Raw genomic sequence first — 25,911 nt, forward strand, 5'->3', positions numbered from 1 at the left:
TCTGCCCTCCTTGTCCTCTGCCCGGTTCCCGCGGGATGACCAGGGCCCAGGGACGCGCGGGCGGGTCGACCGACCCCGCACGTGCTCCGGGTTCCCGAGTCGCGGGAGGGGGCGGGCCCGAGGGCGGACCCCGGGGCGGGGTGGGCGTTCCGTCCCCCGCTCCGAGCCAGCGGCTAGTCGCCAGCTGCTCGTCGTCCCGCGGGCGGGAGGGCTCCGGCACCCCAACTCTGCGCCCGGCCCGCGCCCCGCCGCCCCAGGCCCCCGCTCGGCCACCATGCTGAGCGTCGTGCACTTCCTCCGGAGCCTGTTCCAGGTGAGCGCCGCCGTCGGGCGGTGTGTCCGCGCGGGTGGCCTGGCGGGGAGGTCCCCGAGCGATTACGGCTGAGCGGGGTGCTCGGACTCGGCCAGGCCTGCGAGAAGGTCCCGGGCCCCCGGCCCCTCGGCGCCCGTCCCCTGGGGTGCCTGCGGGCCGCAGTCTCAGTCCCTGGGCGTGGAGAGCCCGGGCTCCTCTGCGCACGACCGCCGGGGCTACAGAGGGGCGGGACGTGCCACCCAGCAAGGGTTGCGATTGCTGTTATCACCCCAGGCTGAGTGTGCCCGAGGGGCAATGGGGCGGGGGCACCATGTTGAAGAAGGGGCGTCTAAGCGGCGGCGGAGGAACAGGAGCCCGGCGGTATTAGACTGCGCTGGAGGCCCCTCAAGACCCACGCCACTGGGTTGCCCCTACCACTCCCGCCCTGGACCGGGACTCCCAGGGGGGCGGCGGGCTCCATGGCACGGTCAGAGGGCGGCGGGCTGCAGATAGCCGAGCCCGAACTACCCAGGTGAGCAACGCGGGCCGTGGGCGGGACGCAGGGTGGAGAAGGCTCTGACTCACGGAACAACTGCCTAAAAAGCAAGTCAGGGAGGTGCTGCCAGCGTTCAGCAGCGACAGGCCAGAGGGTGCGCGGCGGTGCGTGGGGCCTGGCCAGACTTGGGCTGCCCGGGGCCGGGGAGCTGCTTCTCCTGGCTGCCCTGCGTCGCGCCTTGTAGGCGCAGACAGGCGTCTCAGTATGAAGTTCTCCGGCTCTGAGAGCTCTGGGGCAAAGCGGCAGATAACCAGACAAGGACACCCCTCTGCCCTCTGCCCGGCTTCAGCCTCTCCCCCAGCAGGATAATTACATGTACACAAACATAGGAGAGGAGAGGGCCACGTGGAATGTGACTGGTGGCATTTGGGGAGCTCGGGCTTGTGAGCCAGGGTGCCACTGATGGGCCCCAGTACATCCCAGGGCCCAGATTTTATGTGAACTCTGATTCTGTCCTGACAAGCTGTGCAATCTAGGGACAGACACTTAGCTACTGTGGTGTTAGTTTTCCCATCTGAAAAATGCAGACCATAATTGCACGTTTCAGGGGTGGCATGAGGGTCCCGGAAGCAGGGAGTCCAGCACCTGGTGTGATGAGAGAGCTCAGAAAACGGTAGTTCTCCTGGCCCCCAGTGGCGAGAGGAGTCTGTGGGCAGAATCTGCACAACCCCCAGCAGGCCTCGGGGGCTCATGGAACAAGCACTGATGTGTGAGGCAAGCAGCCGACATCCCCTGGGAGCCGCCTGACAACCGGGAGCCTCCTCGGAGGGGGGCCTTTGGGAAGCATAACGTGGGACCCGGCTCTCCTCACATTCTGGTCTCCAGTCTTCCCACGCCTCCTTGCCCCCTGTCCCCCTGCTCCTTTTTCCCAGGTTGTCAGCCTGTCCTGGGTCCCCATAGAACCTGGGACACCTCAGGCCTCTCTCACTTCGCAAAGGGCCTCCCAGAGGATCTGCCTGTCTGCCATTGGGCAGACCCACCCCAGGAGGGGCCGTCCACTTCCGGCCAGGCACATATGTCTTGCAGAGCCACCTATGAACAACTCTGGTCATGAGGAAGTTCCCGGGAGGCTACAGGTGAGGGCTGAATACAGACGGCAGTGTGCTGGATGATGGATGTCTGGCTGGGTGTTGAGAGGACCAGAAAATTCCCAATTAGTACTGGGAAGCTTAGGCCATTGAATTCTCACAGGCTCCACCAAGGTCCAGGAGCAAGAACAATCCCTCAAACCCTGGGCCTCAGATAGGAATCCTTTGAGGACTTGCCACAGACACTTATCGAGCATCCAGCTCTGCTGTGGGCACGTCAGGCACCTTGGAATCCAGGGCTCGTACAGTTGTGTGACTCGTGCACTGCAGTCTACAGAGAGCCTGTCCCTTTAAAGCTGGGAGCCTTGGAGGTCACCCAACAAATGAGTGGGAGCAGCACCCCTAGCTGGGAAACACATTTCCTCAGAAGTCCAGAGGCCCACCAAGCCACATACATCCTTCCTGGTGGTGCAGCAGGGACAGAGGGACATCCCAAAATGTCCTGACAACTGGGGTGTCTCATAATATTCCAACCCCCTTTCCTAACACAAAAGTTTCCACACTGTGGGCCAGGGAGCTAGTGTGGCGTTTCTGCCACTTTCTAGGCATGTCTTCACCAACTGAACACTCAGGAACTGGGAGAATAACCAGGGTTTCTGTGAGGTGGACTCAGGGCACAGTGTCATTTATGCCAGCATACCTCCCACCCTGAAAAGCCCCCACTCTCAATGGTGGACGTTAGCGTCAACCTGAGCCTCCAGACAATCAGTGTCCAATAATTTCTAAAAGGTCTAGGTATGTCTCCTTGCACGACCTTTGGAAAGACTAGTAGGGAGATTCAGAGTATGTGCTTATGCTGATGTGGCAGGTGGCCTGCCTTCCTCCGTTCAGGGAGCCGTGGATCCATTGACTTGAATCTGGGCATTGGGCAAGGGGCCGTGACATTTATTCAACTGATATTTATCAAACACCTATTATGTGCCAGGTTCTGTTCTAAGCATTTATGGAGCCTTCTGAATACAAGATCTAGTTTAAAAATTATTGTTAGGGAGTATGTGCTTGGTGGATATGGAGTGTGTATAAAGAAAATTAGTTAAAAAACTGAAAAAAATTATTCATGTTACATAAATCAAGGAGGACTCCACTGGCATTGCCACCCTTTCAGTCCTGGAGGCCCCAGGATGGATTAGCCAGTACCAGAGAGCCCTGGTGATGGAACATTCTGATACCACTCTAGTCCTGCTGCTAGAATTGCCCCTGGCACATAGAGCTGGTGCTTCTTATCCATTCCCGCTGGTAGAATTCCCATCAGTGTAGCATCTCCCATCAGCATCCCCAACCAAGAGAGATCAGCTTCTGCACAATTTCCAGGATGTCCACATTCTTGCCAAAGTATTTCTCAATGCCATGGAGCTCTGGGAGCCTGCTAGGAGTGTTGAGCTGGCTGCACTTGTAAATCCACTCCAACACTGCTGCCCTTTAAGATATCTGGATTCTTCAAGGGATTTGTGGTTCTCACTTGCATTTAGTGTGGGCCAATATCAAGCCTGGATCTCCTGGAATGACAACTAGCTATTTGAGCTGGTACCCCGACTCCAAAATGAGTACATGTACCCATATCAATGCTCTCTTACCCTAATTTAGAATGATGTTCTTCCTTCCTTGGTCAGTGACTCTTGGAATCCATCTCCACCCATTTCCCCTGTTTTTTGCCAATACATATTAGCAAAATCATAATTTTTGGAAATGTAAGCTTTTCCCTCCATGGTCTGACTTTGTAATGTGTAATGTGATCCCTGATTCTCCTTTCAGTCTGGAGGCAGGGAAGGGTGGCAGGGGAGGGATGTGAGAACTAGGTTAGGGTCTTCCATGACAAGGCGACCCCCAGGGAGGTGACAGCAGGATCTTCACTACTCAGGGACAGCCCACCCAACAGAGGACAGGCTCGGTGCAGCTTCAGAGTTCAGGGGCCGAGCAGGGAGCCCACTCTTTCCCAAATGATGCCCTAACTTCCAGTCAAGGACAGCAAAGCAACTGATTCAGCTGCCTTTATAAGTCACAGCATCAGGCTGCAAGTGGGAAGATATAGACTGAGGTTCCCTGCATTTCAGCGTGTATGTTGAGCCAAATATTTAGCATTTGTGTTTGTTATTCTCTTTCTTTCAGCTGACCAGGGCAGTTAGAGGGAATGCGCTTATTCCATAGCCCTTGACTTCTTCATGCCTGTCATCCAGACCTTCTCCCTACAGCCATGACCTCAGTGCTCACTTCCTTCTGGGCGGCCACAGCTGCTGCCTGGATGACAGGTTCACCACATGTGCAGGAGGTGGCAGAGCTCCATATCTTAATACCTGCTACCTTCTCATGCCTTTAGCCTCAGCCAGGGCAGATAACCAATCCCAGATCCCACCATCTTCCTGAAGGATTTGTATCCATAATTAATCTTTGTACTGATTTCTTTACTAGTGAAGGCTCTTGGTTGCCAAAGACAGAAATTGACCCCAGTTAACTTGAGAAAAAGTAGACATCTTGGCAGGATGTTGGGTGGCTCACAGACCCCAGCTCGGGCAGAAATCGAGAAAGGTGAAGCACAGTAGGACCTGCTGGTTGTGTGTCCTGCCCAGAGGCCTCTGTTGGGGGCCTCTCCTGGAGGGTTGGCCACCCCATGGAGAATGATCACCAGCCACCTCCTGTGGACATTTAGGTCTGTCTCAAGAGCTGCGGTCCTTTGCTGGAGCGTCGCTGAGCTGCCAGAGGGCCGGAAGAGGGGTTATCAGACCCTTATCTATTTCAAAGATGGGTGAGTTCTAGTTACTCAATTACTTTGGTATTTCCCCCTCCCCTTCCCCATCAGAAAGAGTGTTCAGATCCCAGATAGGAAAACAGCAAATGTTCAGACACAACAATTAAGGAAAGATCCCACCAGGACTCTTTGGGCCTCTCAGCTAGGGGGCATTTGTCAGGGGGCCACCCACATGTTTGGTGCCTTCTGGGTGAATGACCTGAGGTCCCAGAGACCCTGCCCTGTATCTGGGGTCATGGAGAGGCTGTCCACTTGGGTCCCTGGATGGCACGGTGAAGAGGAGGGCAGCACAGGCAGAACAGACCAGGACGCAGAGCCGGCAGCCCACCAGGAGGCCCTGGGCAGCCCCCTCCCCCTGGGCTGCTGCAACCGCCCACCCTGGGCTCTTTCCCTCCACCCCTTGGGGTCTTGCTGACCTCACCGACCAACTTTATCCTCCAAGGTGCAACTCCAAGCATGTCCAGCACCTCCCTGTGTGTCGGACAAGGCTCCTCTGGGTCTCCGAGGGCAGAACCGGGGCTTGAGTGCAGGATGTCCGCAGGAAGCAGGTGTCCAGTCAGTGAGACAGGGGACCAGTTGGAGCCAGACCTTGGCTGGGTCAGAGCCCTGAGAGCTGTTACGCCCAGAGGGTCTGGGCAGGCTGGCCGAGGGTTGATGGTTCCTGAGGCCAGGACATAGGGTGACCAAGCCCCCCACATTGTCCTCTGCACACCCGTCCTCTCTTTGGGGCTGACCCCTCAGTCGCCATCAGGGGCCTCAGCACTGAGCCGAGACTCCAACCACTGTTTCTACCCCAAGGGAGGTGGGGAAGCCCCTGGAGAGTTTGAATTTTCCCCTGATCTCCTGTGGGAGACACTGACCCCAAATGTTTTCTTTTTTCTTCTGCCTTGGGGAACTGGGCAGTGTCCTTGTGCCCCAGCTCCCTGGCTCATGGGAAAGTGCTCTGCCTCCTGGGAGCACTTACTTCCCTGAAGTGCAGTTTCCTAACGCTGAAATGTGACCACAGTCCCCCTCCTGCCAGCCCTAAGGCCTCTCATCAGGCAACTGGCACATCACAGGTCCCCGCTGAGTTGGGGTAGGCCACAATGCGGTGCACTAGTGCTCTTGTAGGTTTCCAGGCCTGTTTTCCTTTCAAGACACAGCATCACCTCCTCCAGGAAGCCTTCCCTGATGCCTCTTTCTCTCCCTTCTCTCCCATCAGCACTGGGCTAGCCCCTTCCCTGCAGCTCAGCTCCCTTCCATCACATTGTCACCTTGTATTATAATTGTCTCACCCAGCCTCGCCCCCAACACTCTTTCATTTTAATGTAGTTTTATCCTGCCTTTGGTCTCAGATATTTCTACGTCTTCCTGTTCTTACAGGAGCCCATGTCTGTACATCCTAATTTCCTTTTCTCCCAAGTTTCCAGCTTTCTTTCAACTGACTTTGATGGATGACGTACCACAAGCAATAACATAAAAACGAGCTGTTTTATATCCTACATGCCGTCATATGAAAATCCCACATCAAAGTGAAAATGATCGCTTCTGGGATACTTAGTGATTAATGAAAGTGCTCACTCATTAAAAAATCCCCACCCTTAATGCCAGGTGGTAGATCCACGGCTGTTCTTTTTATTAATATTTTGTAGCGTATGTATTCATGTAGTCTTGCTTTTGTGTATCATATGTGACATAACTTAAGAATCAATCATGTAGTAAGCCAATAACATAAGCAAGAACAGGATAAAAGAAGCAGTTAGAAAACCCTTCTCTTGTCCTCACCCACCTGCTCCCCAGGCTGTGGGTGCAGCCCACGGAGTCACCTTTGGTCTGACTTGCCCCTGAAGCTGGAACCCATCTGATCCCTCTCGACATCTGGGGCCGGAGCCGAGCTCAGTGGCCTTTGGTTGAATAAACAGACCAGAATATCACCAGAAGTGCCAGTAGCAGAGGGGTGAGTGGGATTCTCTCTGGACGCCCCCAGGCCATTGAGTCCTGGCCCTCCAATCACCTGGAAACAGGGTGCCCACCCAGGCCACGCCCGGGCAGGCTGGCCTCAGCACGTCCCAGGCTCCCCAGGGGTTCTGGCGCAGCCAAGGCTGAGCAGTGCCCGCTTTAGGGCTGGGCTGTCTGAATAGGAAGGAGGGGCTGGAGGACAGACCCCACATAGGGCTGCCAGCCCTGACCCCTCCCATCCCCAGCGGACCCAGCCCTGTTTGCTGAATGTGCATGCGGGAACCTCGCCAGGGCAGGCCTGGCAGACTGTCGGACGTCAGCAGCTTTTGTACAAACAGCCTCTCTGCCCCAACGGCCTCTTGGCTGTGAGCTGAAGTTTTCCCAGCTTGAGCAGTGGTGTTCTTCGGGGGAAGGTCTGCTCTCCCGGGGACGCTGCGTGCTGGCGGCAGCCGGGTGGGAGCCCGGAGTCCCTTGGCTCTGGGACCCTGTGGCAGCAGCTCTCCGCGGAGCCCCGTGCCCCCCCAACGTAGGTCCACACTTCACGCTGAGCTTCCCGTGTCTGTCACTCCAGGAATCACAGCTCCCTCTCGGGCACTGTGAGAATGAAAGGAGATAAGGAAACTGGGAAAGCATGTAAATTGCCTGGCACAGAGTAGCGCTCGGCAGTATTACTTACCTCCCTGCTCCGTCCCCTCTCTCCCTCCCCGTTTCTGTATCTATCTGTGTCTCTTCACTAGAAAATCAATTTTTTTTTTCCCTCAACCACTGGAGTTGAATGGAAAACCCATCACCTGTTACTCGGCAAATCCCAGGCCAAATGAGGGTGCTGTACTGTTAGCTCCAGCCCCTAAAATAGGCGAAAGGCTGCTTTCGAGTAAAGAGGTGCTGTCTGTTAAAATGCAGGAGGCACAGACAGCGGGAGATGCTGGGGTCCCGGACAGTTTTCCTCCTTATGAAAATTGAGGCTTGTGACAAAACCAGGAGACAGCTCGAGCTGTGGTCCATCCACACAGTGGGACACCACCCAGCAATCAAAAGGGGTGAGCACAGAGAGCTTTCAAGGTTAGACTGGACATACTGTATAATTGCATTTGTCTAAACTTCTAGAAACTACAAACCAATCTATAGTGACCTAGCTTTTGCCTAGAGACAGGATGAGGGGGCAGGGAGGGGCTGAAGGGAGGGAGGGGTTCATTGTCTTGATTTGGGGGATGGTTTCCTGGGTGTCAAAACTTGTCAAGCTGCACTCTTTAAACATGTACAGTTTATTGTATGTCAATTGTATGTTATAAAGTTCTGAGATTGAGGCTTGTGTCCTTGCTGGGCAGGCTCTGATGAGGGGAGGTGCTAGCACTGCCACTAGCCAGGGAGGAGGCTTGTCCCAGGCAGAGCTGGCCTGAGATCCCTGGCTGGAGCCGTCTCCAAGTGCCCCTTCCACTCGGAAAGCAAGGCCCTTCCTTGCCTTGCTCCAGGCCGTGCGGACTGTCATGGGGCCCCAGGCGGACAGCGAGGTGAATCAGCTGGGATGCGGGCTCCCTCTTGGTTTTGCCTTGCAGGCCCCCTCTAAAGTAGAAACCCGTACATTCTGGCTTCCTCTGTGAGAGCGGATGACAGGCATCAGAACCCGGCAGGGCTGTGCCCCACTTGTGTGTCCGGCTTCTGGCTGGATGCCGTGGGGACCTGGGGCCTGGGAACTGTGCGTTTGAACCAGCAACCCTGCAGAGATTGATCGTCCGAGGCCTGCATGCCCGACAGCTCTTGGCCCTCGGCGACTCTCAGGAACTGGGCTCCTGGGAGCCCGCAGATGCCGAATAGTGAGGCAGGACAAGGCTGCGGGACGGGGCTCCACCTCTGGGTGGACACATGACCGAGGCCAGTCCTCCCTCTCAGCTCCCCCAGGTCAACACCCCCGGCCAGGGACCCCCCAGGAGCACGCATGTGGTTGACCAAGTGGGGTTACCGTTCATTGCAGTGCAGGAGAATGCAGCCTGTGGGAAACCACGGGCCTGTCATTGGAGGGTGTTAGAGAGGACTTAGGACAGAATCGGGGTTTGGTTAGCTGCTCTCGGGGAGGGTCTAAGGAAGCGGCTGTGATCCGGAATGGACCATGTTGGGAAGCAGATGCCGTTCTAGACAGGAGAAAGGAAGGAGGCTAGAGCTGAGGTTGGTAAAGGAGCCGCTGTTGCTCGGGTTCACCAGCCCAGGGAGAGGGGAGGTCTTCGGTAGCTGGGATGAAGCCCCTGTTTCAGTGTGTTCAGGCTGAGGGCGGGGTGGTTGTGCTATTGTGATCTGTGAGGGTCCCAGCGTGGGCTTCACTGATGTCGGTATTCCGTGACGGTGTGTTCGACAGGAGCATGTCAGGGCCCAGATGGTATGCCCGACCAGCTCCTGATGCAGGGGCCACTCGTCTCTTTCTTGCCCGATTGGAAATGAGGGCGTTGGACCACTCAGCGGGGTGCATACCCCAAACCCTGGGGAAACTTTAACCTCCAACACGTGCCTAGGCCTCTCCTAGGCCTCAGTGACAGATTTGATATCCTCACCCCCCTTCCCCAGTAGGTACCTTGGGATGATTCTGATGTGTACCATGGCTGAGAGCTGCTGTGCCCGCTGAGATGGATGGTCCTGCTAGCTGAGTCCAGCTGGGTCGGTGCTCTGTGCCATCCTTCCCTCCCCCGTGGCTGAGTCGGGCCCACCCTACAGAAGCAGAGCCCTGCTGCCTGTTCCTTCCTTTCCTCCCAGGAATCTGGCCCTGGTCAGTGCCTGGACCAATCCTCACAAATTAGGCCATCAGAGTGACTGGGGAGCTGGGGGCCCTGCCTCTCTCCCATAGCTTCAGCTTTTCACTTGGAGTAGTAATGCCTCAGCCTGGGGGAGGCCGTGGGGGACATCTGCTGGCTGGCGGGGACACCAGTACCACGGGAGGCTTCAGGCACCAAGTGTGGACTTTGCACAAGCATCACGAGATCCTGAGAGTGTGCATGTGGTGTGAAAGACGCATTCAACTCCTCGGTCTCCCTGCCTGTCGAGTGGGGCTCGTGGTGGTACCTCTCTGTGACGTGGTTGTGTACATAACCTGTGTTAATGTTTGTGAAAAACATCTGGCCTGGAGACCTCCACAGCAGCAGACACCCTCTGCTGTCCCTTCGGCCCCCGCCAATATTGCCGCGTGGCTGCCCCTCCCCAGGACCCTCGCCTCCACCCCAGGCTAGACCATTTGTATCTCATCCCCTCCTGCTCCCACCCTAGCCCAGATTCAAACGGCACCCCTTAGTGGTTTGTGCAAGTAGCTGGGACAAGCTGCTTAGCTGCTCTGAGCTGCAATGTCCTTATCAGCAGAATAAAGACAACATAATGCCTGCCTCAGTTTAGGATTAAATGATGTATAAAAGGCACCAGGCACAGGGCGAGCACTTCATAAGTATCTATTTTATTACTGCAGATGTTGTTTTCTTTTTTATTGCGGGGAGACAGATTCCTCCAACTTCATCATCCTCATTCTCTGGAGGCTTTGCTGAGCCCCTGCTCTGAGTCGGGCCATATGCTGGGGGCTGGAGCTCTGGAAGGGCCACGGTGTTCTCTCCCCTCCGAAGAGCCTGTAAGGCTGGTGCAGGGACACGGAGGCTCGCAGCGAGAACAACCAGAGCTACAGTCGCTTTCCCGGGCAGCCAGGGGTGTGCCAAGAGATGGTCAGCACTGGGGAGCCCAGCAGAGCGTGTGACCCTGCCTGGGGAGGGAAGGGGAGGCTTCCTGAAAGAAGAGGGCATGGGGGATTGACCATAAACAGACCACCCCACGGGGGCACAGCAAACAGCAGGAGCTGGCACTGGGCAGCGAGGATGGAACAATTCCTTCTGCCTACAGAGCCTCAAAGAAGGCTGCACAGACCCCTGGGGGTCTGTGGGGTGGGAGTGGGGGGCGGGCACATGATCTCATCTCTAGGAATGAGTGGGAGGGGCTGGCAAAGACGTTGGGGACAGCAAGCTCGGAGGCAAAGAGTCAGCAGGGCTGTGGTTGAGACCAGCGAGATCTCAGGAGGAGACAAGCCCAGGGTGTGGGTAGAGGCGTGGAAGGGACGCATGTGGGAGCCGAGCAGGGCCAGGCTGGCTTTTCCTGAAGAAAGCAGAGAGCCCTGGGCTGGGTGGGAGCGCGGAGGTCCGCTGGGGCAGTGCTGAGTGCAGGCAGGAGGGGCTGCCTCTCCCCCTCTCTGCGGTCCACACCTGCTCTGTGAGCGGGTCAGACAAGGGCTTTGGGAGAGAGGGCAGAAGGCATGGTGGCCAGTATGGACATGTCACAGGCCCATGGCTTTCTTATACCAGACGCACACTGTCCCTCTCCTCTCTGGGTCCTGGGCCGGCCACCAGTGTGGCCCGAGAGGCTTCTCAGGCTCCAAGGGAAGAAGCTGCCTGACACTCTGATTTCAGGGGACCCCCCTCATGGGTCTTTAGGGTCAAGGCCAGAGCCCTGGACACCCCCTTTCCACTCCACACTTACCTCAAGCCCAAATTTCAGGGTCTGCTGGAGGGAATCCCAAGAAGGAGGTCACATTCCTGTGGTAATGGGGATGTGACTAGTAATCGGATATGCCCTGAAGCTAAAGAGTGGACCTGGAATGGTGGGACATTCAAGCAGGTGGGGGGACGGTGCCCCTGTGGGGGCTGGAAAGCTCCCCCCCCACCCCCCATTTATGTCACTCGACCTGACTTCATCTTCCCATCTGCACGATTCTGCCCACTTCTCAAGGCAGCAGTTCAGCTTAATGAACCAACGCACGTAGAGCCTGGGGTTTTGAGAAGGCGTGCGTTACAGGCTGTCCTTCCTTCTTTCCCAACCTTCAGTCCATGGTGTTCCACAAAGCCCTAGGCCCGGCCCACCCCTCAGGGGCACAGAGGACCACCTGCACCACAGACAGGTGGCTCGGGCCCCGGCAGGAGCAGATCATGGGTGCTCTGCCGTGTTCTCTGGGTGTGTGGCTGAGACAGGTGTGCGTCCGGGTCTGCACGGGTGAGCAGCAGTTTTCAGGAGCAGCAGGTTCTCCTTTGGCCTCCGGGCCACATTCTAGCCCTCAACAACCATGTGGGACAACCCTGAGGTCACAGGGCCCTCCAGTGGGTGGGGCAGGTGAGCGGCTACCTTCCTCAGAACCCACTGCTGTGGAAAGACCACACATGCCCAGGCAGGATCCAGTAGCACTGGGGCCATACAGGGTAGATGAAGAGGTGGACGAGAGGGCATTGGCCAGAGCAGGTAAAATACAGGGAGGTGAGCCCTGCAGGAGGCAGAAGGAGCCTGGCAGTTGGACACCTGGATTCTAGTCCCTGCCTTGCCATGACCTGCCTGTGTGATTCTGGGCTGGTCACTTAAACTGTACAAGAGAAGGTTCAGTTCTCTCATCCATTAAAGGGGAGTGTCCTCTGACCTGATTACCTCGTAGGGTTTATGTGAGGATTCTATTCGATGATTACATGAGCAGTCCTATTTCCCCTTGATAATCACCCCAGGATCAATCACCCCAGCCAGTACAGGAATCCCCTTCCTTGCCTGCTGATTCAGAGGCATGAGAAGCCCAAAGTGGCCAGGTGTCAGTCTCAACTTCCAGCTCAATGGAATTATCGTTGTGTCTCCTGGTGTAAGCTCTCCTCCTTTTGAAACAAAGACTTGAAGACCAGCAGAGCTTAAGCTTGCAGGGACAGGAAGCAAAAATTTTCCTAGTGGATCACTAGGAGTGATAGTGAGTGGTGCCACTCTTGTTTCCACCCCTTGATTCCTGGACCCATGAATCCTGGTGATGGGAGAAACAGCCACATAAATTGGATGCTGATTCAGAGCATACACAGCCTCCTGGAGAACACTGCCCCAGCCCTGCAAGGTATTGCCACCTAGTTGGTGCCGTAATTGAGTCTTCAACAGGCCATTCCACCGTTCTATCAACCCAGCTGCCTCTGGATGATGGGGAACATGGTAAGACCACAGAATTCCATGAGCATGTGCCCATTCCCTCACTTCATTTGCTGTGAAGTGGGTTCCTTGGTCCGAAGCAATGCTGTGTGGAATACCATGACGGTGGATGAGGCATTCTGTAAGTCCATGGATTGTAGTTTTGGCAGAAGCATGTCGTGCAGGGAAGGCAAACCCATATCTGGAGTACGTGTCTATTCCAGTAACAACAAATTGCTGCCCCTTCCATGATGGAAGTGATCCAATGTAATCAACCTGCCACCAGGTAGCAAGCTGATCACCTTGGGGAATGGTGCCATATTAGGGACTGAGTGTGGGTCTCTGCTGCTGGCAGATTGGACACTCAGCAGTGGCTGTGGCCAGGTCAGTCTTGGTGAGTGGAAGTCCATGTTGCTGAGCCCATGCATAACCTCCATCCCTACCACCATGACCACTTTGTTCATGAGCCCATTGGGCAATGATAGGAGTTGCTGGGGAAAGAGGCTGATTGGTATCCACTGAATGGGTCATCTTATCCACATGATTATTTAAATCTTCCTCTGCTGAAGTCACCCTCTGGTGAGCATTCACATGGGACACAAATATCTTCTTGTTTTTTGAACACTCTTCCCCAGGCCTCTTTGTTACCAATTTTCCAATTATGTTCCTTCCAAGTCCTTGCCCATCAGGCTTAACTATTAGCAACAGCCCATGAATCAGTATACAGATGTACCTCTGGCCATTTATCCTTCCAAGCAAAATTTACAGCCAGGTGCAGTACTCAAATTTCCACTCATTGGGAGGATTTTCCCTCACCACTGTCCTCCAGGGACATCCCAGAAAGGGGCTGCAGTGCTGCAGCTGTCCACTTTCAGGTGATACCTGCATATCATGCAGACCCATCTGTAAACAGGCCCAAGTTTTCTCTTCCTCAGTCAACTGATTGTAAGGAACTCCCTAAGAGGCCATAGCTGTGGGCTGGGAAAGAGAAGGTAAGGTGGAAGGAGTGGGGGTCATGGGCATTTGGGCCACTTCCTCATGTAACTTACTTGTGCCTTCAGGACCTGCTTGAGTCTTATCTTGGATATACTGTTTCCATTTTATGATGGAGTGCTGCTGGGCACACCCAACTTTATGGCTTGGTGGGTCAGACAGCACCCAGCTCATGATAGGCAACTCGGGTCTCATGGTAATGTTTGTTATCTACTGAGACCCAGTAGCAGGCCAAAAGGAGAGTAGTTATTTGCAGAGGATAGCAGGGAATTGTTCCCAAATCTTAAGGGCCTGTGTTGTGATTCTCCTATAGGGGCCTTGCAAAGGCTCCAGTCAGCAACTCTATTTGCCACTGAAAATTCTAGCACAACTGGATCTGCTGGATCATATGACCCAAGTGGGAGAACAGCTTGTCCAGCAGCCTGGACCTGTCACAGAGCTTCCTCTAATTCTAGTCCCCACTCAAAACTACCATCTTTTCAGGTCACTCAATAAATGGGCCAGGGCAGCACACCCAGTTGAGGACTATCCTGCCTCCAAAATCCAAACAGGCCTACCAGGCATTGTGCCTCTTTCTGGTTGTAGGAGAGGCCAGATGCAACAGCTTATCCTTCACCTTAGAAGGGTGCTCCACACGACTGGAGGCCTAGAGATTTCACGGAGGTGGAAGGCCCTGAATTTTTATTGAATTTATCTCCCACCCTCTGACATGCAGATGCTTTATCAATAAGTTTAGAGTAGTTGCTACCTCTTGCTCACTAGGTCCAGTCAGCATGTTATCAATATAATGGACCAATGTGATGTCTTGTGGGAGGGAAAGGCAATCAAGTCCCCTGCAGACTAGAGTATGACATAGGGTTGGAGAGTTGATATGCCCCAGCGGTAGGACAGTGATGGGTAGGTGTACTGCTGGTCTTGCCAGTTGGAAGCAAACTGTTTCTGGTGGTCTCTACTAACAGGTATTGATAAAAAAGCGTTTGTCAGATGCTCCCCTAGTACCTGCATATCAGGTGCTAGGGGATGTGTTGATTTGCTCAAGCATAGATACCATGTCTGGAACAGCAGCTGCAGTTGGAGTCAGCACCTGGCTCAGTTTACAATAATTCACTGTCATCCGCCAAGATCTGTTTTCTGCCCAGGCTAATTAGGGGAGTTGAATGGGAAGGTGGTGGGAATCACCCACCTCTGTATCCTTCAAGCCCTTGATGGTGGCACTAATCTCTGCCAAAGCTCCAGGAATGCAGCATTGTTTTTGATTTACTATTTTACTGGGTAGGGGCAGTTCTAGTGGCTTCCACTTGGCCTTTCCTACCACAGTCAGGGAACCAATGTGGGGATTTTGCCAGTTGCTACTATGTCTATTCCAAGTATTCATTCCAGAACTGTAGAAATAACCACAGAATGGGTCCAGGGACTCACTGGACCCACTGTGACATGGACCTGAGCTAAAACTCCATTGATCATCTGATCTTCATAAGCACCTACTCTGTGATTTGTGGACCACAGTGATGTTTTGGGTCTCCTGGAATTAATGTCACTTCTGAGCCAGTGTCTAATAATCCCCAAGATGTTTGATCATTTCCTTTTCCCCAATGCACAGTCACCCTGGTAAAAGGCCATAGGTCCCCCTGGGGAAGGCTGAGAGAAAGATTAACAGTATTAATTTTTGGTGGTGTAACAGAGTCTTTCTTCAAGGAGACCCAGCCTTCCCCTCATTCAAAGTCTGTAAACTGTCTCAAGTCTGGGAATTGATTAAAGGGCTTGATTCTCTTTTGTGGTTCCTGTTAAACTTTTGTTCACTTGACCTAGAACTTTTCTGCTTACATAGATCAGGTAAGAATTTAGTAGATTGCCCATCTATTTTACTTCTAGGTACCCCATGATTTACTAGCCAATGTTACAGGACTCTGCAAGAAAGACTATTCTGACTACTGCTTTATTTCTGCTGTCCATTATGGTAGCCACACCCACCTTGTCTTCAGTGATTAACTGCTGCCACGTGGCTTCTGCCAACCCAGGATCTGATCATCCCTATTGTGTTTAAGGATTCCAGTTTAATGACAGCAGTTCCCACAGTAATATCTGACCTACAGAGAAGAGTGAACACAGAGCTCTTCAGGGATGACAGAACTACTCTCACAAATTTATTCCCCCCAGTCCAGTGAAAGGTGTGTCCTCTGGACATTCCTGGGGTGATTGAACAGGTCTTACATTATAAATCCACTCTAGCATGTCAATCTCTCTAAGCCTTTGGAGCCCCTCATCTACATTATGCCAGGGCAGTGCTGGCATTTCCACCTCAGGTAATGTTGGCCACCTCTTGGTCCGTGTTTCAGCCAACCACCCCAGAAAACTAGTGGAGCCCTTTCTAAGTCCTTGAGCTACAACACTGAATGCAGAATCTCTGCTTAATGGTCCCATATCAATAAATTCAGACTGATCCAACTTTATGTTCCTTCCACCATTATCCCACACCCTTAATATCCATTCTCACACATAGTCCCCTGATTTCTGTCTATATAAATTGGAAAAATCATGCAGTTCTTTTGGAGTGTAGTGAACCACCTCATGGGTCATACTTCATACCTCACCTTTCAGGAGCTGTTGGGACTTCAATCTAGTTATGGGTCTGGAAGAAAAGACAGATGGTGGTGGTGGGTCATGAAAAGAATTAGCAATGTCTTGCAAGCCAACTACTTCAGGACATTTCATTGCAGTTTCATCTGGTGAACAGGGTTAATCTTTTCAGACAGATGTGCAAGTGCTATTTTCGGAGGGAAGGTGGTTACAGGTTCATCAGGCACAGTAGGGATAATCTCTTCAGATGCAAGTGAGATGACTGATTTCTCAGGGCAGACCATTACAAGTTTATCTGGTAAAGAAGACTCAGCAGAATCTAGGGTTTCAATGTCCCCACCATCATCATTACCAGCCCCTATGTCCCTGTTCCAACCAGATCCATTCCCTCCCTATCAGTGCCCTCACTTTAACTAGAAACACCCTATAAGGTTGGGAATTCACTTTATGTTGTAATACAGCCACTCACACAAGGAGACTCTGGGTCTGGTTTTCAGAAGTCTCAGGTCTGTGGCTGCATGAAATAAGAGTTTCTTTGAGGGCAGATATAGAAATTTTTGTGTCCTTTGTGCAGCTCTTGAGCTTGGAATTTGAAGCCTTGATCTCATCCCCTTCTTTAACAACTGTATCCAATATATTTAGGAAAAAGCAGCCAACATTGTTTTACTTTTTAACTCCATAAAACTCTGTTAAGGTGTCAAATACACTCTCACTCAGAGCCTTGCCTCTTATAAACATTTGAGTAGCAGTGTCCAATGGTGATATTTTGTGCATCTCTATTGCCATCACACCATGGACTATCAATGCTGTCTTGATAATTAGAAATAGTCGTTAGTGCCTTTGAATCTAATCAGATAGAGAATCAACTCCAAAAACCCCTGAACCAACTCAGAAATCTCATCCTTCAGCTTCTGTTTCTCAAGAACCACTTTTGATACCCAAATCTGTATTTGTCAGAGTTCTTCAGGGAAATGGAACCAACAGAGATATATATTACTGTTGCTTTACGGTAAGGTTTGAAATTAGGCAATGCAATTCTGACCACTTTATTCTTCTTTTTCAATATTGTTTTTACTATTCTAGTTCCTTTTCTTTTCCGTATAGTATTAGAATTGGCTTGTCTGTATCTACAAAAATAATCCTGCTGAGATGTTGATGGTTATTGCATAAATCTATAGATCAATTTGGGGAGATCTGACATCTTTATTATGCTGAGTATTCTGATCCATGAGCACGGCATGTCTCTCCATTCCTTTAGGTCTTCTTTGATTTATTTCATCATTGATTTGTAATTTTCAGTATAAAGATCCTGTAAATACTTAAGATCTATATCTAAGTATTTAATTTTGGAGCCATTGTAAGTAGTATTTCTTTTTAAATTTTAGTTTCCAATTGTTCAATGCCAGTATATAGAAAAACGATTCCCTTTTTTTGTGTTGACCTTTTATCTTATGATCTTCCTGAAATCACTTATTAGTTCTAGGAGCTTTCTCTGTAGATTCCTTGGAATTTTCTACATAGACAATCATGTCTGTGAATAGGGAAAGTTTTGTTTCATACTTTTCAATCTGTATGTCTTTTCATTTGTTTTTGTTGCCTACTGCACCAGCTAAGACTTCCAATGCCATTTTAAATAGAAGCGGTGACAGTGGATGTCCTTAACTTTTTCCCAATCTTAGGCAGAAAGCATTCTGCCTTTCACCTTTAAGTATGACATTAGTGCTAGGTTCATTGTTTAGACTCTTTATCAGAATGAGGAGATTTACTTCATTCCTAGTTTGCTGAAAGTTTTTATCATGAAAAGGTATTGTATTTTGTCAAGTGCTTTTGTTTTTTCTCATGTCTATTGAGATGAAATTGTAGTTGTCCCTTATTATAGTAATATAATATATTATATTAATTGATTTTTGGATGTTAAATCAAGCTTCCATTCCTGGGATAAATCCCACTTGTTCATGGTGGATAATCCTTTCTGTATGCTGCTGGATTCTGTTTACTGATATTTTAGTTGAGGAATTTTACATCTCTGCTCATGAGGGATAATGTTCTGTAGTTTTCTTTTCCTGTTCTGTCTTTGATTGAGGCCTCATCAAATGAGTTGGTAAATATTCCTTCTTCTATTTTTGAGGGATATTGTGTAGGAATAATGTTATTTTTAAGTGTTTGGAATATGTTTAAAACCACATTGGGCTAGAAAATTTGAGGCTGGGGATTTCTCTTTTCAAAAGTTTTTTAATAAGTTTCTTAATTATGAATTCAAATTTAAATAGTTATGGGACTATGCAGGCTATTCCTTCTTCTTGACTGAGCTTGTGTTTTGGTGGTTTGTGTTTTTTGAGAAAATGGTCCATTTCATCTAAGTTGTCAAACATGTGTATAATTGTTTGTCCTCTTCCCTTATTACCCTTTTAATACATCTGGGGTCAGTAATGATGTCCCCCATCCATTTCTGATATTTATAATTTGTGACTTCTTTTTTTTTTAAACCTGTCAGTCTTGCTAGAATCTTATCAATTTTATTGATATTTTCAGAAAACTAGCTTTTGCTTTCATTGATTTTCTTTATTGCTTTTCTGTTTTCAATGTCATTGATTTATGCTCTTATCTTTGTTATTTACTTTCTTGCATCTGCTTTGGGTTTATTTTGCTCTGTTTTCTAGTTCCTTAAGATAGCTTAGATGATTGATTTAAGAATTCTCTTATTTTTGCATACGCATTTTAATATTATACATTTCTTTCTAAGCACACTTTAGCTGCATCCTGCAAATTTTTGTATCTTGTATTTTCATTTTCATTCAGTTCAAAATCTTTTCTAATTTCACTTGTGACCTCTCCTGGGGCATAAGAAAATGGAAAAAATTAAATAAAATCAATGGAAGATTCTCTTGCTCTTTCAGAGTGCTCCAAGTCCTTTTTCTTCTTCCTAATGTCAGAACCAGACGTCTTCTAGAGCTCTCTTTGTTTGTTCCCCGGTGCCCACTTCTAAGCTCCAGGCTGCGTTGACTCTAAACCAGAGAATGCTAGAGGTAAAATGAGAAACTCACCTCTGGTTCCATGCTATTTCAGATTCTGGTCTTCTTCCAATCCAACTGCTACTAGTTACTTTAGAGTCCTGTAGGCGTGCTCTCCAGGTTTTATAGCAGCATTGGTAATCTATGACAGACCCCCTGATGTCTTTTTCTTAAATGAGGAATTTCTTACAGACTATGGAAAAGAAAAGCTGGAGTAACATGGGAGTGTAGCAGAGTATCTCTGAACCCAGAGCTGGGGGATCGGTGCTGGTGTGAGATAGAGGGAAGCAGAAAAGGTTTCCAGAGGACGGGAGAAGTGTTGGCTCTGGGCTAGGTGTGGAGGGTGGAAAGGGCACACCAGGTCGAGGAGGCCCGCTGGAGGACAGAGAAGTGAAAGAATATCGTGCCTTTAGGGAACAGCAGAGGATTTCACACAGTCGGTGCATTACGTGTGGCAGATCAGTGAAGAAGAAGGCAGGAGAGGCCAGGCCAGACCAGGGGGCCAGACTTCATGGCCTTCTAGGGTGTTTGAACTTTGTTATAGATTTTACAGGGAGTGCATTCATTCCCAACTGCTGCTGTAACAAATCACAGCAAACTCAGTGGATGAAAAAACACAAGTCTGTCTGCTTACAGCCTGGGAGGTCAGAACCCCAAATCGGATTTACTGGGTAGAGCTGGCTCCTCCTGGAGGCTCTGAGGGGGGAGTCTATTTCCTCACCTTTTCTCACTTCTAGGGCACTCGAATTCCTTGGCTCGTGGCCCCTCCAGCTTCAAAGTGTCGGATCCGTTGTTCTGCTTCCAGCTCACACCACTTTTTCCTCCAGCACGGACCCCGCGGTTACATTGGACCCACTGGACAACCCAGGATCCTTAATCCGCAAAGCCCCTTGGCCATAGGAGGCCACATCCACAGTCCTGGGGGTTGGGGCATTGACATCTTGGGGGGCCCTGACCCAGCCCACCACAGAGTCCATCTCTGGGTTGGAGGGGCTAGTGTGATAAAACTGACCAGTCATGGTTCAGGAAGATCTCTCTGGCAATGGAGAGAGCCCGAGGAGTAAGGCTGGAGGCCTTCAGAGTAATTTGGAAGCAGTGGAAATTACCGATGGCAGTAATGAGACTGCAGGGTGCATCCCTGCAGTGAGCAAGGAGGAGGGGCCTTATGGAAGACCCTCGGCAGGGCACCGGCTGGGATGGAGGGTGAGTGAGAGAGGACTGGGGTCTCAGTCCCAGCTGGGTGGGACTGTTGACAAGAGGGATCAGAGTGAGAGTACCAGCTTGGTTTGGAAACTGAGTGTGAGGTATCTATGAGATAATCCTGGTTGGGAGCTGAATCCCTGAGTGCAGAGAGGGTGGACACACAATAGCTACTTGGTGGTGCTGAGCACATAGGCAGAGTGTGAGGCCATGATAGAATGAGATGGCTCGGGTGTGACTCGAATTAGAACAAGCACAGAAGCTGCCTGGGGAACAGTGGGCTGTACATTAGAGAAAAGTCAGGGTGTGGACCGAGGCCAGCGAGGCAGGGAGCTGCAGGAGCACCAGCCCGTGTCCGAGCATCCAGGGCTGGGAGTGGACGCCTCTGCTCTCAAAGAGCCCATCCTCCTTTGAGCAGGGGCCATGTCTTAGGGGGTCAAAGCTGCAGGGATAGGCTGGAGAATGGCTTTGTTTCTTGTTTGTCCACCTAGGGGACCTGAGGCTCCGGCTGGAAGCCGAGCTCGGTTTCCTGGCCATTAGCTGCGTGCACACATGAGAGGGGTTATAGGTTCCTCTCACCCAGGCTGATGGGGGCCATTTGGAATGAGGCAGAGGGATCTGCTTGCTGCGCAGCCTATTATCTCCCTTTCCAAGCACATTCACAAAGAGGCGCTAGGTTTTGGTACTTTACAAATCCCCTTGCCTCCAAAAACAGGGTTCCTCACTGGATCCTCTCCACCCCATTCCAGGGCCTGCCTGGGTGGGCAGGTGCCAGGGACAGCTCTGCCACGTGCCTGCTGCATCTCTCCTCAAGGCACCTCCCCTAGCCCTGGGCCAGGCTGGGGTCTGTTTTCAGAGATGAGTTGGACAATAGACAATCCCTGAGCCTGGAGACGGTGCAGAATGCCTCCAATGGCGTGTGTTCTTCCTAACGTGGTTCAGCTGGTCCTCTAAAATCAGCCCCACGTGCTTATTTCAAAGGTGCATGAAGTGAGGCTGGAAACGCAGAGGTGACGTGCAGTCCCCTTCTGCTCAGCGGCCAAGCTCTCCCCATCGTCTGATGAATGGCGTTGCGTGTGCAGCCTGGGAGCCCCTACGTGCTAAGCTGGGTGCAGACTGGAGCAGAGATGGGTTCTTGGGGGGGGTGGGTCCAGGGCTTTCAGCTGTGGCACAGTGGCATTTTGGGCCAGTTAATTCTTTGGTGGGGTATGCATTGTAGGATGCTCAGCAGCAACCCGGGTCTCTACCCTCTAGATGTTATTAGCATTTGCCCCCAACTGTGACAACCAAAACTGTTTCCATACATTACCAAATGTCCCCCTCAGGGGGGTGGGGATCACCCTGTTGAGAATCACCAGCCTAGAAGGACCAGATATGAGGTGGAGATGTGAGGACAAGGCCTCCTGGAAGAGTTGAGACTTAATTTGGTCCCACAAGGTAGGTAGGGCTTTGGCAGATTTGGCTTATCAAGAATGGCGTTTCAGAATGAGGATGGGCACGTCGAGGGTAGAAGCAGAGACAGCAGAATTTGACAGCAGTTGTTTGATTGAAGAGCTCCATCAGGACTGGGAACCCAGGCCTCCATCACCCAGGGCAGGGGAGGGAACCAAAGTTTCGGGTGCTGCTTCCCCAAAAGCATCTTATAAGCATATGTCACTGAATCATCAGCTCTCCTGGAGTTAGGGGTTATCAGTCTCATTTCATAGAGGAGGAAACTAAGTTTCTGAGGAGGCAGGGCCTTGTCCCTGTTCACACGGTTAAGAAGCAGGAGACTGAGGGGCAGCACGTCTGCGACCACAGAACGTCAGAGCGGGGGAGTTCCTAAGACTACCATGTGACCACTCACTTCATTTTACAAATGAAAACACTACGGTCCCAACGGGGGAGTTGCTTGCCAGCTGGTGGCTGGGACGCCAGATCAGCTCTCCTACTCCACACTAGCCCTGAGCTTGTGAATTGCGAAACCTGTTTCCTATGCTTGGAGCTTTAAAATGCCCATTAACAGGCCAAATGCTTTGAGATGTCAGCAGGGAAAAAAAATCTGTTAAATTTTATGGTATTTTCCAAAGTTCTCTGACTGACGACTTCTCCATTTGTTACATCTTCTGACACCCTCTGAACTATACTTTGGGGGATGCTTTATGTCAGCAACCTGCAAGGAGCCACAGGTGTAAATGCAGGACCACCCCCCAGGTTCTGAAAAGATACTCTACCCCTTGTTAATGAAAACTCAAATGCCTTTACTCACACCCTGTTAGTTCTTCTGCCAGTGGAGCAAGAAAAATGCAGAGACTTTCCCTAGCTTTGACTCTAATTCTTTCCTCTGAAGATTCATGAAGCAGGGTGGGTGCAGGAGCCAGTCAGATGTGATTTCAAACGTTGGTACCATCACCTTTCAGCTGGGTCACCTTGGATAAGCAGCTCAGCCTTGCAGAACACTGATTCCATCTCTGCAAAGTGGAGCAGCAGTGCTTCAAGGAGCTGTGTGCCCTTTAGATAAGATGCATGTGGCAATGAGCCTAGCAGGAAGGCAGGCTACTATACTAGTTCCTCCTCTGCAGGAAAATCCTTGCCTAGGCTTAGCTCTCTAAAAAATGTTTTAATACCTACTCAAGCTGTTTACCTTGTTTGTTCAGGAGATCAGCTGTTCCTCTGCTGGCGATCCAAACGCACAGCTAAGGGTTCCAAGAGAAGCAGGAGAGGTGTGTATGGAGACGAGAGCCCACCCCACTGGCTGCAAGCTCTCTGCTCATGCACGCCCCTCTGAGATTGCCCCCCGAAGACAATCATAGTTTTTGGACTAAAATGAGGAGTGAGTGATTGCCAGCAGATGAAGCCTTGCAACTGAGATTGCCTTGGAAACGGCATCCGCAGCCCTTCCTGCTAAAGCAGGGCCCCCCCTCCCCACTCCAGGGCTCCTGCTGGCAGACCTCACCCCAGAGCTTGCCTTCCTCCTGTCCCATGCTTTCCTCTGAGCCTTATTCTGTGAGCTGAATCAGACCGATTGTGTGTCCCTTCCCCGTGACCACCACCGGCGACAATTGTAAATCTTACCTCAGGCAAGTTCTTTTGTCTGACTTCAGCAAGCTTCTTAATGGGGCTTCTACTGGAGTCACTCAGAAAGGAGGCTGTTTTCCTGCCAGCTCCTGGGCAGAGGAAAGAATTTCCCTGTTGTTTTGGGATTAGGGGTGGCAAGGGGAGGGGATGCAAGGAGTAAAGGAGAAAGAATGGGCCAGGAGACATGAAATCCTCATGTGTGGGTGGGGGCAGCAATGTATCAAAGGCTGTTGTGTGCTTTCAGTAAGGGGAGGTCAGCCCAGAAAATCAAGAAAACAATTGCACTTAGCATCTAAAGGAATAAAGTATCTAAGAAAAAATTTAACCTAGGACGTAAAATACTTGTACATTTAAAACTACAAAACACTGATGAAAGATACAAAGAAGACCTAAATAAATGGCAAGACATCTGTGTTCATGGATTGGAAGACTTAATATTGTTAAGATGTCAATACCACCCAAAGTGATCTGTTGACTCAATACAATCCCTATCAAAATTCCAGTAGCTTTTTTTTTAATATAAAAATGGAAAAACTGATTCTGAAATTCTTATCTTATGGCAAGAGGCTGCAAGGAGCCTAAATCATCTTGAAAAGGAAAAACAAAGTTGGAGGGCTCACACTTCCTGATTCCAGAGCCTACTACAAAGTTACGGTAATTATAACAGTGCGGTACGGCATAAGGACAGACAGACAGACAAATGGAATAGGATTGACAGTCCACAAATAAACACACAGATCTATGACTAATTGGTTTACAATAAGGGTGCAAGTCCACTTAATGTGGAAAGAATAGTCTCTTCAACAAATGGTGCTGGGGAAACTAATATCCACATGTGAAAAAAAAGTGAAAGTGGACCCCTACCTTACAAATATTAACTCAAAATGGATCAAAAACCTAACTACAAGAGCTAAAACCATAAAACTCTTAGAAGAAAACATAGGAGAAAATCTTTGGGAACCTGTACTAGGCAATGGATTCTTAGATATAAAACACCAAAAGCACAAACAACAAAAGAAAAAGTAGACAAATTGGACTTCGTTAAAATTAAAAAATTTTGTGCTTCAAAGGACAGCATCAAAAAAGTAAAAAGACAACAGAATGGGAGAAAAATATCTGGAAATTGTATATCTTATAAGGGTTTAATAGGCAAAATATATAAACAACAAATGCAACTCAACAAAAAAGATTTAAAAAACAAGAATAGACATTTCTTCAAAGAAGATATACAAATGAACAATAAGCTCATGAAAAGATGTTCAACATCATTAGCCATTAGGAAAATGAAAATTAAAACCATAACGAGGTATTTCTTCACAACCACTAGGATGGCTATTATTTAAAAAATGGAAAATAACAAGTGTTGGAGAGAATGAGGAGAAATAGAAATTTGTGCACTGCTGGTGAGGATGTAAAATGATGCAACCACTGTGGGAAACAATTTGGTGGTTCCTCAAAAAGTTAAACACAAAATTCCTGTATGGTCCAGCATTTCCACTCCTAGGTATATCCCCCCAAAAAGTTAAAGCAGGGACTCAAAAAGGTAGTTGTACACCAGTGTTAATAGCAGCATTATTCACAGTTGCCAAAAGGTGGAAACAACCCACGTGTCCTTCAGCAGATGACTGGATAAACAAAATGTGGCATATACACATAATGGAATATTATTCAGCCATAAAAAGGAATGAAGTTCTGATATATGCCACAACACGGATGAACCTTGAAAACATTATGCTGAGTGAAATAATCCCTACACAAAAGGTTAAATACTGTATGATTCCACTTAATGAAATATCTAAAATAAGAAAATTCTTAGAGACAAAGTAGATTACAGGTTACCAGGGTTTGGGGTGAGGGGAGTGGGAATTCATCACTTAAGGGGTACAGAATTTCTGGTTTGAGTGATGGAAAAATTTTAGTAATGGAAGGTGGTGATTGTAGCACAATACTGTAAAAGTAATGTCCCTTAAAAATGGTTAAAAAGACAAATTTTTCGTTATGTATGTGTTACCACAATTTTAAAAAAAAAGAGCAGGTCAGGCCTGGGAGGTAGCCGATTTATGAGGAGGGGGCGGTCCTGCAAGACCACCAGGCTGGACCTCTAAGCCAGTGCTCAGGCACCCCTGGCCTGCTGCTTGCCCAGCATACACGAGCTTCTGCGCTGCTCACACAGGGTCACACCCGCGCAGACGGTCGTGCTGGTGGCCCGCTCAGCACGGCTCCCAAGGCTTCAGAGGCGACAAGGCTGGCTGGGACAGCTGAGCCGGCTGAGTGTGGGCGCTGACTCCCGCCATTACTGTGCTGAGTTCAGAGGGATGAGCGCACCCTCACGCTTTGGAACCAGGCTCCGTCGGTTCAAATCCCGAAGCTTCCACTTCCTGCTGACACGCTCTCCATCAGTCCTCAATCCGTGCCTCATTATTGTTCTTACTCCCAGTTTATAAAAGAAGAAAACAAGACTCAGAGATTGTCACTTGTCACTTTCTACTTGGCTACTATGTCAGAGCGAACTAGGATGT

General features: G+C 50.2%; 1 protein-coding gene across 1 annotated transcript in view; it reads left to right on the plus strand.

Moving 5' to 3' along the window:
• The first annotated feature begins 259 nt into the window (after positions 1-259).
• Positions 260-25,911, plus strand: part of ARHGEF4 (Rho guanine nucleotide exchange factor 4) — a 251,456-nt gene continuing 225,804 nt past the window's right edge. The window contains exon 1 of the mRNA XM_037850267.1: positions 260-313. Coding sequence (XP_037706195.1) covers positions 275-313 — 39 coding nt within the window. The 5' untranslated portion in view covers positions 260-274. The remainder of the gene's footprint in view (positions 314-25,911) is intronic.

This window comes from Choloepus didactylus, chromosome 9 (genome assembly GCF_015220235.1).
Source record: "Choloepus didactylus isolate mChoDid1 chromosome 9, mChoDid1.pri, whole genome shotgun sequence".
Lineage (NCBI taxonomy): Eukaryota > Metazoa > Chordata > Mammalia > Pilosa > Megalonychidae > Choloepus > Choloepus didactylus.